We start from the raw sequence: 14472 nt of genomic DNA, 5'->3' as shown, positions 1-14472 counted from the left end.
ATAAAAAAAGATTTAAAAAAAAATGAGAATCGATTCTGAATCGCACTAAGTGAGAATCGCGATTTGAATTCGAATCGATTTTTTTCCCACAAACCCTAATATGTATGTATATATATATATATATATACAGTATATTTATATGAAATAAAATATACATCATATTTATGTATTTTATTCATATTTTTTATTAACTGTAAATTTAATACATACAATACATATATGTTCTTATTGTAATATATATATATTTTTTGTAATTATTATTTTAATTTAAACAATTTTAAAATATTTTAATATTTGACTAGTTACCATTTTATAAGTCATTAAATTGCCTTTTTTTGGTGTAAGCTATAGGACAGTGGTTCTCAAAATATTTTCACCAAGTACACCACCTCAGAAAAAACATGTACAGTAGCGTAGTAGGCCTTAGTATTCATTAAAACAAGACAGAGGTTTGAAGTAACAAGTATATTTAACATTTTGGGCCACTAACATTACACACAGTATGTACACTGTGTTTGAAAGTAAGAAAATAAAACATTGTACTTTAATTAAATGATTCTTTGGCATACCACTAGATGCAGCCCGCGTACCACAGTTTAAGAATATTGGTCCAATATCAGCAAAGAAACAAGTGTCAAATTATGGGCTGATCTCTGAAACGGGCAGTTGTATTATAGTCAAGTCATTTACAAAAATAAACATGATAGGCTACAGCAGGGGTAGGGAACCTATGGCTCTCGAGTCAGATGTGGCTCTTTTAAAGACTATCTGGCTCTCAGATAAACTTTAGCTGAAATTGCTTAACACGATAAGTAATGAATAATTCCACTGCTAATGACTGTGTTAAAAATAACGTTCAAAATATAAAACATTCTCATGCATTTTAATACATCGATCCGTTTTCTACCGCACCTGTTCAAGAAGTCGCATTAATGGTAAGAAGTATTTGATTTATTATTGGTTAGCTTCAGAATAACAATGTTATTAAAAAGAATAAGAGACTTATCATACTCTAAAAATGTTGCTCTTACTTAAAAATGCACGCATTTAGTTGTATTCAGTGTTAAAAAATATTATATGGCTCTCACGGAAATACATTTTTAAAATATTTGACTTTCATGGCTCTCTCAGCCAAAAAGGTTCCCGACCCTTGGGCTATAGGCTACAAGGAGCTAGCAGATACACAACAGCTAAGCACACAGGCTAGACATACGTAATAAGTGTCTTTCATTGAACAATATTGCAGTGTAAAACAGCACATTTGAAACAACACATTTGTCAATATAAACAAGTATCAAATAACTATAGTTGCCATTGTAGGCTATATGTGAGGTCTACTGTATATATGTATGTATGTGTGTATGCTATAGTTGAGGGAGGCCCACTCCATAAGAGAGTCCACACACACACGCACATAATCCCAAAGTGATCATTTCAAGTTTCAAGTGAAGCTAACATTTGATCATCAATGTTGTGAAAAGATGAAAAGATTCTAGACTGTAAAAACATCTGAAAGTGCGTGTGGGGAGGGATTGCGTCACAGAGGTGATGGAATTTAACCTGAGGAGATTGTTGCTGTGTGTGTGTGTGTGTGTGTGTGTGTGTGTGTGTGTGTGTGTGTGTGTGTGTGTGTGTGTGTGTGTGTGTGTGTGTGTGTGTGTGTGTGCGCACTCACAGTCTGACTGTCAGGGAATTCCATCTTGATCAGCTTGTGAGCACACTCCTCAAAGTCCAAACTACACAAGGGAAGAAAGAAAGAGGGAAGGAGTCAAGGCAGTTTCCTGCCAGCTACATGAAGGCAAACTGAGGGTCTGAGGAGCTCCTTTCCACAAGCGGATGAATAAACATTGTTCAATTAACACTTCTCAGACAGTGTAAATCAAAAGTGGGCATTACTATCTTTTTCAATCTGGATCTCAGCAGATTGTGAGCCTAATTAAGTACATCGCAGTGTGTGTTGGTATTTATGTCAACTGGCACACTTCCGCATGTACTCACACTACACACACGTAGGACAGCACTACACTGTCAAAATTCTTACTTAGCATACTTAAGTGTACTGACGGAAGCATTTCCATCTAAGACTAGTGGTGGGTATCTTTCACATTTGAATCGATACGGTGCCCATTTAAATACTTCTGTGTGTGTTCATGTGATAATAAATGTTAATTTGTTAAACGATAAAATCTCATTTGTTTAATTTAAGGTAATAAATGTGCTGACCAGGTGTTATATCTTGTTTTCTTACACGTCCCATGGGCAAGTATTATATAGCAGACTTTGCATGCTGTGGCAATTCCAAGACGTCAGATGGCAGTAGTGTATAGACTAGTCCTTTGTTGCGCCCTGTAACGTGTTTGTACTGTAAGTATTGTATTTATTACACACCAGCTGTTGGATTGTAACGTGCACATTTGTTGTAGTTTCCCCGACCAAAATTTGAAATCGCCATGTAAAATCTCTAATGCTAATCAGTAGCATGTCTATAGCAAATTCAATGTAAATTAGCATCGAGCTAGCACATTTTGAAAAGTTGAGTCTTACTTGTACGTTTGTGTTTTCTGTCAGGCAGACTTGCTTTGTTGGCATGGGAATTTGCCACAATACCTAGAGTAGTGTTTCTTAACTAAAAATATCTGTTTCTCACATGTGGTCTATACGGGCCGCAGCGGTACTCAGCAGTAATACACTTTTCCACCACTTGTGGCAGTAATGACAATACCAAACAAGCAGAAGAAGTCTGGAGCTAAAGTCATAAAGAAGTTTCTTAAACGCAACTAGTATGACTTGTATGAGTGGTGAAGCTGTATTTTTTAATTTTATTGACAGTGTAGTTAAGAAACATATTTGTTAAATTTGTTATTATTTTACTGTATTTATTTTCGCCGCACATAATTAATTGTATGTAAATGTATTTTTCGTCTGTTATTTATGAGTTCCTTCTTATGCAGTATATTTCGTTAGTATTTATTTTTGTAATCAGCCTGACCTAAGCCTGGATGTTAAGTATAATTATTGAATACGATTAAAATCAAGTGTAAGACGCCTAAATCAGTGTTAATATTAGAGTGTAGTGGAAAAGTTGGGCCTCGAGGTCAATAAGTTAAAGAAATCCTGACCTAGAGGCCCCCCAAAATGCTGCTTGAGAGCTTGTTTCCCCGCCATGTGTTTGAGCCAACCGGGTTTGCAACTGAATGTGCCGTCAAAAGTTATCGAAATCTGTCAGTTTGGTTCGATACCCGTTACTATTGACAAAATATGGTCTGTGCCTATAAAAGAACCAAATTCGGTATCCATCCCCATTTGAGACACGGCATACGTCTACTCGTGTGTTCTCCTTGGCAGATATAACAGAGAGCAAGATCCAATCTGTTCAAGTGTTTGATGGTCTCGTCCAAAAGTGCCATGTTGTCTTCAAAGACCACACTAACTAGGACACACACAACTTGCTATGGAGGACATCCTGTGTCAACCATTAGTATACTGTACATTATGATGCTACATGTGATTATAATTATAGTGCATTATGGCACACTTCTCTTTAAGTTATAAGCCAGGGGTTCTTAACCTTTTTGACCTCGAGGCCTTACTTTTCCACTACAGAGGCCCACTAAAATATTAAACACAATCAGTAATCTCACGCTTGATTGCAATCGTATTCAATAATTATATCTAACATACTTACAGTTAACCACCTTGTCAAATTATATGAAACCGTGTGTTAGTCACAAATATTTATTTATTTAACACAAACCTTAAACTTAGGTCAGGATGATTAAAAAATAAGTACTAACCAAATATACTGCATGAAAAGGAACTCGTATAACTGATAAAAAATATATTTACAAACATTTATGTTAAGCTAAAAAAATAAAAATAATAATTAATATGCATTCCGCCCGAATGCAGCTGAGATAGGCTCCAGCACACCCGCGACCCCAAAAAGGGACAAGCGGTAGAAAATGGATAGATGGATGTTTCTTAAATAAACTAGCAATTAAATTAAAGTTCAAATGAAAATACAGCTTCACCACTGTAGTCATATTTTTTGCGCTGAAAGGGGAATTGCACTTTTTCGGGGAAATGTTGTTTATCATTCACAATCATTACGAAAGACATGACGGATGTATTTTTTTAATGCATTCTAAAAATGATATAAATGCGATCAAAAGTCCGCTCACAATGGAGCCTATGAGAGTCGCTTTATTCTGCCTGTGAAGCCCTTAAAAAAATATCCAAACACCTCCATTAAGGTTGTATATACACGATGTAAGTATATATGTAAAGTAGTAACATTTATACTAACATGTAATATTTTCGTATTTTGATAATTTTAAGCATTCATTTAAAAAACGCATCACAACTTTGCTGATTATTAATCACTGCAGACTTCATGAGAGCCAACAAACGTAATAAAACATCACTTACTGTATAAAGTCTGCTGTCATCAGGATGCCGACTGCTAGGATGTTCATACATTACCGTTTAGGTGAAGAATGACTTGTAATCCTTGCGAAGAAAAGTGGGGTGGAACCAAGCGTCTTTTTGTGTCGTTCTCATTATTTACGGGTGTAAATTGGCTGTCAAAGTGTATCAACATGTCGAAATACGTCCTGGTCCTACTGTACAGGTGAGAGGCATGATTTATGATCTAGAATAAAGTTTGACGAGGAAGGAAACAGCAGATCACTCTATGATGTCAACATTGGCACACAAGCTCGTGATCATGGTGCCGCTATAAAAATGGTGTGTGTTAGCCCATATAATTACAATATCACTAATACTTGGTTAATATTCAAATCACCAAATGTAGATGGAGTATTGTTGGGGCTTTTTGGATGGTTATTTATTGGGTTTTGTGGGCAAAATAGAGGACGTTTCACTTTTATTTACGAGTTAGAATGCATTAAAAAAATACACCCGTGATGTCTTTCATAATAATTGTGAACGATAGGCAAAATTCCCCCCAAAAAGTGTAGTTCCTCTTTAAGAAACTTCTCTATGACTTTACCTCCACAATTCTTCTGTTTGTTTGATATTGTTGTTGCGGTGGAAAAGTGTATTAAAACCCATACAGACCACAGCTGAGAAACATCAGCATTGGGCCCCTTGTTAAGAAACACTGTTCTAAATGTTTCATCCGCCGTGTACATCAACCGTAGCGTGACGGCGCTCACCTGGACTGGATGACCAGGTAAATGGTCCTCCTGAAGGCAACCAAGTTGACCTCAGTCTGATCAAAGATGGTCACCTTCTCGTCTGAGGACACACATACAAAGAAACGTGACGTCGTTTTTTGTGTTGTTTTATGAAGTGACAGAAGCAGGACACCCCCGCTCACCTTCACCCTCCTGCTTCTCGCCGTCGCCATCGTCGTCATCATCGTCGTCGTCCTCACTGCCGTCTCCCTCCTCGCCGGAGTCGCCGCTGCCCTCGTCCAAGATGTCTGCCAAGAGGACAAAGCTGATTGGTTCAAAACAAAAGGGAAGTCACGGCTGACGTGTTCTCACCTCTCTTTAATGTTTTGTACTTCTCCTCGTTTTCCTGGAAGTTAGGGTCCAGCTTGAACACATCTGTACACACACACAAATGTAATGAGCACAGAGTGTACATGTTGTACTTGTACCACTTGTGGACTCACTGAGGATGTCGTCTGTGTTGTATTCGTCCTCCAGCGGCAGCATGTGTGTGAACTGGTCATTCTCATCCACCAGGTCCAAGCCCTCCGGAATGACCGGGTGGTCCTTGAAGCCGTCCTTCCGGATGGCGAACATCACTTCAATCATGTACTGGACCCTCTTGTCAATGGCCGACTCGTGGAGTACGTTGCGCAGACGCTCGAATATGGCTGAAACACAAATGTGGAAAAGATAACGAGTGGATGTTTTGATGCTCCAATTAGTGGTGTTCTGATACAAATATTTTCCCTTCTGAAAAAACACCGAGCCGTGGAGCATACATACATAATTGTATTATATTGTGTTGTGGAATGTTAGAAAAGGTTTGACCGAGTGAAATGAGTCAAACAGAGAATAATAAAAGGTATGTAAAACACTAAGATATTTATTATTAACCGTTTGGATTGGAATTACACTGTCTTTAAGTTACACTGGAGTGGTAATTGGTTTGTGGCAACACCTAATCACCTTCAATTTTGTAGTATAAGATCATGACGCATTAAGCGTTCTAATATGCCTCCACTTTGGAGACTTTGTCATTGTAAGTATTATGCAACTATTATTACCGTAAAAATAAGCCACAACTTTTTTCCTACGCAGCTTATCATATAGTGCAGCTAATGTATGGATTTTTCTTCGCTAACGGCCATAATGTTTTGTGTTCAATAGTTTTCTTTGAACGCAATCCGATACACTGAAATTGTGTGTTATTGTCTGTGCACGTCTTTTGGACGAGTTCGCAGGTGTAACGGGTAAAAAATGTACTTCTTGTTTTAATGCCATTAACCAGAGGTAAAACTTTTCAAAGCGGTTCTGCTCAAAAGGATTCTTCATTCATCACTCCAAGCAACATTTGATAATAAATAAATGATAAATGGGTTATAATTGTATAGCGCTTTTCTACCTTCAAGGTACTCAAAGCGCTTTGACAGTATTTCCACATTCACCCATTAACACACACATTCACACACTGATGGCGGCAGCTGCCATGCAAGGCGCTAACCAGCACCCATCAGGAGCAAGGGTGAAGTGTCTTGCCCAAGGACACAACGGACGTGACTAGGATGGTAGAAGGTTGGGATTGAACCCCAGTAACCACTGGCTGGCACGGCCACTCTACCAACTTCGCCACGCCGTGTATTAGTTTCGTTAAACTAATACACTTATTACTTACTAAATCATCCCATGTGAGATGTCTGTAGGAGTGTTTTCATGCATATTTGTACGTGCTATCATAATGTAATGAAGCTAGTGTCGTTAGCAGTAGCTAATATGCTAACAGATTTACAAGTGTCGGTGTTAGTATTACTAACTTACAATCGCTTTATTTTTGTATTGTTTCAGTTTAACAAATTCCTCAGTAAATTATTATTGCGTCTCTTTAGCTGATTGGAGAGCTAGCTTCCGCAGCTAGTGGGTCCATGACGATGACTTCGGTTTTGTTTGATCAGCCGTTTTACTGCCGTGTTACAGACACCATTTCGAAACAATCATGGCCGTTTTACTGCCGTGTTACAGACACCATTTCGAAACAATCATGGTGTGTAAATAAACATTTACAAAATATTTATGTGTAATTAATTAATTTTACAAACTATACATCTGCGGCTTATAGTGCGGTGCGGCTAACATATGGAAACCATTTGTCCCCCTAAATTTTAGTGGGTGCGGCTTATACACCAGTGCCCTCTATAGTCTAGAAAATACTGTATTTGGTACTTATTTATATTGACAAATGTGCTGTTTAAGACAGCAATATAGTTCAATGAGAGACACTTACTACATGTGTCTAGCTTGTGTGATATTGTAGGCTTAGCTGCTGTGTCTCCGCTAGCTCCTAGTAGCCTATAGCCTTTCATGTTTACCTTTTGTAAATTACTTTACTAAAATAAAAAGAAAGACCAACCATGTGTGATTATTGGAGGACATTTACATGTAAACTGGCAGTCCAGCTTTGCACAAGTAAACACTCTGCAGGATTGCTTGTATTGCACATTTTACATGCAAGGCCATACTTTTTTTTTTTTTTTTTTTTTTAAATGGTATTGGACCCCTACATTTTGTGGCTCAAAAAAGAAAAAACATTTAAGAAAAATAACGTGGAAATTCGACAGACTGAATGTCCAGAATGAGCTGAAAGTTTTGGTTCCGGAATGATTGGAATTGTATAAGAAATGTGAAACTAGTAAAATGGTATATGTTTTCAACAAAAATGTAGAACTCTTGTTGGGGGAATGTGTTGCCAGAGAGCCATCGTTTCTCGAATGAGCGGAACATTTTGATTTTAAAACAGTTTGAAATGATTGAGAAATGTGGAAGTAGTTTGGTGTCAGAAAATGGTAGGCAGGGTTTCTGCAGGTATCAGCAAATTTGATTGAATGTTCTTTTCTTGCAACTTAAAACAAATTTACAGCTGCAGATTGTTTTTATATATAATCAAAAGCATACAATTGTCTGTATGGACAAAACATTTGACAATACTGAATAATTGAAAACTTTACATAAACTGTGGCCAAATTAAGCATTAATGTAATCATAACATAACAATAAAGCAAGTAACCCTTTCAAATGCAATACTGTAGTATTTTGTACAATTGCAATAGAAAGGTGAATAACTTAATCATCCTAAATAGGTAAACAAACATCAAAATAAAAAGGACTCCATATTTGTAAGAAAAAAAACACTTCAATAAATATTGAACATTGTGAATGGCAGTTTTTCCCCCAACTGGAAAAACTGTGTCAGGTGGTTTGTTTTGTTGCCAATTGCAAGTGTATGACATTTTAAAGTCCCTGGACATCACAATTAATGCTTTGTAATGCCATTTAAGGCCTTAATTTTATTTGGAAAAAAATATTGATAGATTTTTTATGCTTTTTAATGAGCTTCGGGAACTCTTAATACTAAATAAGCAGTGTGTGTGTTCTTAAGTGTCCATGACAAGTCGCTGCAGTTTACCGTTTATCCCGCGAGGGGAGACCTCGGTGAGCTTGAGGCCGCACTCCTTGAGGAAAGCGATGACCACCTCCACGCTGTCGTCGGTGGGCCGCTCCAGCAGCAGAGTGAGCATCTCCAGACACAGAACCTCGTGGGCCTGCGGACGACACGGACAAACTGTGTATTTGGATGGCGCCACCTCGCGACCAATCAGACAGCCGCGGCCGTACGTACCACGTTCTGGTTGATGAGGTGCGCCACGAACTTGGACGATGTCAGACATTGTTGCTGGGAAGCAAAAGAGAAATCAAAAAACATTGTAGTGTGACAACTAGGGATGATGTTTGATAAGAAATTATCGAGTTTGAGCCTATTATCGAATCCTATTATCGAATCCTCTTATCGAACCGATTCCTTATCGAGTCCAGATAGGTTGTTGTATATGAAAAAAAAAACACAATATTTGGTTTAACAAAAGCGCACTTTTATTATATAAGACAAAAATAAAATCTAATAAATAAATAAATATCGACTGTTAGCCCCTGAAAAAATAAAATAAAATGAATAAATATTGACTGTTGTTACCCAAAGTATATTAAGTGGGATTTTTCAGAAAAACAAATATATACAGTAACACAAAAACAACCTGTCACTGTGATCACTGTAGGTGTATAAATAATAATATACCGTTAAATAAAATCAGTCCCTTGGGCACAAAACTTAAAATAATACAGCTCTCCAAAAAGTGCACTTCTGCTGCTATTTGACATAACTGTTTGTTATGATGCTTTGACATTTTTGCACTTTATTTCATTATTGAAAGAAAATTCTATGAAGAGAAAAGTTGTTTGCAAATGTGGTTACAATGCTAAAAAATTAAAAGTTAAAGCTAAAAAAAGAAATACACTTTGAGTTAACATTATTTCTTTATAGGGGGAAAGATGTTATGTTATAAGCTAGGCTACGGAATATAACAACTACACTACCCAGCATGCAACGGGAGTGACGAGCATGCGCGGTAGCTCCGAAAAGTGTTGTTGCATGTCGCCACCCGGCAGCTAAGAATGAGGTTATGAGCACGCTGTGAAAGTAAACGTCAAGACTCAGCCAACACGCCTCGTCTGCATTATTTATAATTAGAAAGACAACACATATACAGTGTGATTTTGTTATGTTTACAAGGAAAGAAAAACAAAAGTTAAAAAAGGGAGATCATGTCATATATGTTGTATATATATGTACAGTATGTGCTGCGGTTGCTTTAAGAACGTTGCGACAGCTGCCGTAAAGGAGGTGCGTTGCTAACCTGGTTGCTATGTTTCCGGTTGGTCGTAAAAGTGTTCGTCATGTGTTTGTACCCTGCTCAAATCTCTCAGTAAAGTTATTCATTGGATTATACCTTTTGTTTTGAACTTTATTACACCTTGGAGCGCTTTTTCTGGTCCATTGTTTTCCTGCTTTCGCTATCTGCGCCTAATGACTGAGCTACGTGACGTAATTTCTTGTGATGTCCCACGGGGCATTTCTGGTCTGGACGGGAGTCGTTCCTAGGGATTCGAATAAAGAACCAACTCTTTTTCTTTACTATAGTGGTCTCGATAACGGGTACCGGTTCTCAAAAAGGGATTAGAGTCCGAGGACTCCGTTCTTTTCTTATCGAACAACCGGGAAAACCGGTTTCGAGTATCATCTCTAGTGACAACGCCCTCTACCAGTGACTTTTAACTGTTTTACATGGGTGTACCTTGATGTTGCGGCGGTAGCTCCTCCTGAAGGTCAAGATGAGGCGTTTGAGGATCAGCTCTCCAATCTGAGGGAACTTGGAGTTGATGATGGCCACCACGGCGGCGTACACGTGAGTGAAGATGGGCGAGGCCGCCTGAGCCTGAAGCACCGAGCGAGCCAGTAGACCCCTGCACGTACACAGCGTCAGCACGGTGAACAACATGAGTGTGTGTGTGTGTGTGTGTTTGTTCCAGCCCACCTCCCCCTGACGATGTTCTCCTGCAGGAGCTCCTGGATGATGTTGACAATGTTGGACACGTTGACTTTGTTGATCAGACCGTTGATGGACTTCTTCAGAGCCTCCCAGCTCATCCTCTGATAGGCCAGGCTGCACAGGGGGGGGGAGCATCAGCCACACGATCCTTACAAATGACGTTGCTTGGCTCGTACCTGCTCTTGTCGGTGATCTGCTGCTGCATCATGCGCAGCTTGGCGGGGGGGATGTAAGCCCCCCCCGTCCTGGTCAGGATGGGATCCAGCTCCTCCTTCTTCTTTTTGGCCGAGGGCTCGTTGGCCGCCACCGCCGGGGAATGGCTGCGACCGCGGCCCCTGTGGTCCCTGTCCTGGCGCCGCTCGCCATCGTCATGGCGACCCACATAGCGATCCCTGAGCAGAGTGTGGACACGGTGAAGATCGCCTTTCACCTGCAGGACTTTTTTGTTGTTGTTTGTTTTACCGTGCGTAGCGTCCTCTGTCGTAACGCTGCCGGTCTCGATCGCGCTCTCTCGACCTGGACCTGTCTCGGCCTCTGGACCTTGATCTGTCTCGGCCTCTGGACCTTGATCTGTCCCGTCCCCTTGACCTGGATCTGTCTCGTCCCCTTGACCTGGATCTGTCTCGTCCCCTTGACCTGTCTCTTTCCTTGGACTTGGACCTTTCTCTGCCCCTGGACCTGTCTCTTTCCTTGGACTTAGACCTGTCTCTGCCCCTGGACCTGTCTCTTTCCTTGGACTTGGACCTGTCCCTGCCCCTGGACCTGTCTCTTTCCTTGGACTTGGACCTGTCTTGGCTTCTGGACCTGGATCGGTCTTGCTCCCTGGATCTTGATTTGGACCTCTCTTTCTCCAAGGAGTTGGATTTGTTCAGCTCTCTGGCTTCAAGCTGATCTTGTTCCCTGGACTTGGACCTGGCGTTCTGCAAACAAGCAGAGTCACCATTTAAAATGCAACAAAAACATAATTTTTTTTTACCGAAATGACCCCTCTGGCGCTCACATTTTCATTTCATTTTTTTCCCTTTTTTCATTCATTTATTTATTTATTTTAGGCAATGACATAAAAAAGTACAAAGTTGACAACACATAATAATATAAATTAATATCGTGCAAAAGGTAATGTATAGTATGTAATGCATGATTGTCCAGTTTTGCCTGATTTTAAGTCAACAAAAGCGGTCGGTCACTGGTTAGTAAGAAGAACAAGTCAGATTGGGACTTTATAGGTTTATCGACATTGAAGGTTTGTCGAGGTAAGCGTCACAGACATTTACGTACTCTGATCTGGGCCACGTGGCTCCTAATCTTCCTCAGGGCCACATTGTGCGCGTCCTCTTCCTCACTACTGCTGCCTGAGGTGCTGGAAGCTTCGCTGCCTGATCCTTTTTCTGTACTTTGGGGAACAGAGGGACCTTGCTGGGGCCCGGAGTCCTCATGGGACTCTCCTGGAGACACACAGAAAGGGTGGCTTTAGGGTGCAACAACACAAACTTGGGAACTTTAGTGCGTTAAAATAAGGCAATTAGGAGGTGGCTAACAATGTAGCTAATGCGGGTACATTATTCTGACCATAAAGCCCTCTAAAAAAAACATCCAAAAAACACCAACAATACTCCATTTACATGTCGTGACCTGAATATTAAGCAAATATTAGCAATATTGTTATTACAAGCGCTAACGCAGACCAACTATTTTTCAGGTAACAGGCCACCCTGTTTTTATACGGCCATAAAAAAATTATGAAAAATATTGCTTGGGTGTTCCAGCCGTTCAAATAGAGAGATAGAAAAGAGCTCTCATAGAGTCCTGAAAAAGTGGTTCATTAAGGTAATAAAGTCAGGGAAGAAAACAGAAGTGCGTTTAATGAAATGGCTTTTAAAAATATAACTTTCATCATCTTGTGGATTACAAACGAACCATGCTTGTGTCTGCAGGGATTACTTTGTAAAAATTTTGTTTGAATATTTGATTTGTTTGTGAAAATTTCTGTGATGCAATCGAGTTTATTCTCTATTATATTAGTGTTTGAGAGCAGTACTAAACGTAAGAAAAGGACAAGAGATGGCATTAGTTTGTTTTATTTGGTGGTTGTTATGCATAAATACAACTAGAAGACCTGGTTGTGCAAATAAACTAACGTCATGTAAAGTCCTGGTAATAAATATTGTGATTGTTGGTACAATCCACTGTATTTTTGGTGTTGATTTTCATAAAAGAAACTAAAAGCCTAGTTGTTGTTGTGCAGGAAAGCCGACACGGATGACCACATGACTGCGTTTTGGTTCAATTTGTTAGCATCAAGAAAATATTCTTAATAGTATTAATAAAGTAGATGAATAAATCTCAACAGCATATACTGAATCTTGATATCGCTAGCAAACATTTCTGAACAACAGGGACATGTACAGCTAAATAATGAGACAAAATATGAACTTCACATCATAAAAACAATTGCAGACATGAATTGTAGATGAGACTAATATCTGTAGCAGGAAATCAACTGCAAACAAATATATCCTTTTTCTCATTAGCATCATGATCACAGCAGCACCTTACTCGTTACATCAATCAAATACGTTACTTAGCGATGCACAAATATATTTGTCCCGACATCTGCGGTCCCCTCCAAGGTTTCTCATTGTAATCCCATTGGGTTGAGGTTTTTTCTTGCTCTGATGTGGGATCTGAGCTGACGATGTTGTTGTGGCTTGTGCAGCCCTTTGAGACACTTGTGATTTAGGGCTATTCCGTTATAAAATTACATGGCGTCACGTTCACACGCCCCCCTCCCCACTGAAAGGACCCTTTACTGCAAATAAATTGCCGAACTGTGGGGAACACCTACCATAATGAGTGATTGTGATTTCAATCTCAATAAAAGATCATCGCGATTATTATTTTGGCCTTAATTGCGCAGCCCTACCGAGACCCATCTCTCACTTCACCAAACCACACGTAACTACCGAACCAGACTACAGTCCATGTTAACCGGACAAGTGTAGACTTTATAACATCACATATACATATCTAAATGTATAATAAAAACAACAACCTACTTGTTATGTGTTCAACTCACCGTTGAGTTCTTTAGGAGGTGGACTTCTACTCGGAGAGTCCATAGTGGCTGAAATGAACACAGAGAAAAACCTGTCATAACTAATCGACGTGTGTAATTACAACATAATACAACATGTGGGTAGTGTCCACTGCTTGGATTTAACCGGCATTCAAGCCACTTTTCCCGGGTGATGTCCGCGTCTTCAGGCCGTGTGTTGATTGCGCTAAAGTTAGCAAGCTAACGTGTTAGCGAGTCGCGATAGGATCTCCTTCGCCGAGAACGACTTACCTTTTTTCTTTTAGACACAAACTCACTCGTCTCTTCTTCCACTTTTGTGTGTTTAATTACACACAAAATTCCCCAGTGCCGACTTTTTCTCCCTCGGGTGAAACACACACTTTAGGCGGAAAATGTTTTAACTATTGCAGCAAATCAGTTTCCGGGTCAGATGTAACTTCCGGATTTCACAATAAATGTAGAGCTTTCGTTTTGTTTTTTTTGTTTTTTAATTATCGGATACTACTACTTATTAGGGCCTTAGCAGCGAAGCAGGGGCGACGCAGAGCACCGCCAGGGCCATTTTGAAATTGCTCTGTTTTTCTTCCATACGTTTGGACGCCGTTTTAAGGCCCTAGACATGCACGAAAAGGTGCAGTTGCGTCTGGTATGTCGAAACATTTTATATTTTTGGGGTCTCAAAAATGAAATATTAAAAAGCTGTGAAAACGATGATGCTGTGTTCCAAATTTAAGTTATTTACTGAAATTGAGTGAGCCTATGGCTTTGCACTTTGTTTATT

General features: G+C 39.5%; 1 protein-coding gene across 2 annotated transcripts in view; it reads right to left on the bottom strand.

Annotated features, from left to right (window-relative positions):
- Positions 1-14252, bottom strand: part of cwc22 (CWC22 spliceosome associated protein homolog) — a 19647-nt gene extending 5395 nt beyond the window's left edge. For both annotated transcript variants that reach the window (XM_062061435.1, XM_062061436.1), the window contains exons 1-14: positions 13962-14252; positions 13692-13739; positions 11894-12060; positions 11078-11535; positions 10792-11007; positions 10601-10729; positions 10361-10529; positions 8851-8904; positions 8638-8773; positions 5642-5848; positions 5511-5573; positions 5342-5446; positions 5178-5259; positions 1676-1736 (exon numbers count right to left, since the gene is read on the bottom strand). In XM_062061435.1, the coding sequence (XP_061917419.1) occupies positions 1676-1736; positions 5178-5259; positions 5342-5446; positions 5511-5573; positions 5642-5848; positions 8638-8773; positions 8851-8904; positions 10361-10529; positions 10601-10729; positions 10792-11007; positions 11078-11535; positions 11894-12060; positions 13692-13734 (1890 nt within the window). In that variant the 5' untranslated portion in view covers positions 13735-13739; positions 13962-14252. The remainder of the gene's footprint in view (positions 1-1675; positions 1737-5177; positions 5260-5341; positions 5447-5510; positions 5574-5641; positions 5849-8637; positions 8774-8850; positions 8905-10360; positions 10530-10600; positions 10730-10791; positions 11008-11077; positions 11536-11893; positions 12061-13691; positions 13740-13961) is intronic.
- Positions 14253-14472: the final 220 nt, after the last annotated feature.

Source organism: Entelurus aequoreus, linkage group LG10 (genome assembly GCF_033978785.1).
Source record: "Entelurus aequoreus isolate RoL-2023_Sb linkage group LG10, RoL_Eaeq_v1.1, whole genome shotgun sequence".
Lineage (NCBI taxonomy): Eukaryota > Metazoa > Chordata > Actinopteri > Syngnathiformes > Syngnathidae > Entelurus > Entelurus aequoreus.
The sequence above is the reverse complement of the archived record's forward strand: the minus strand, read 5'-3'. Positions and strand labels throughout refer to the sequence as shown.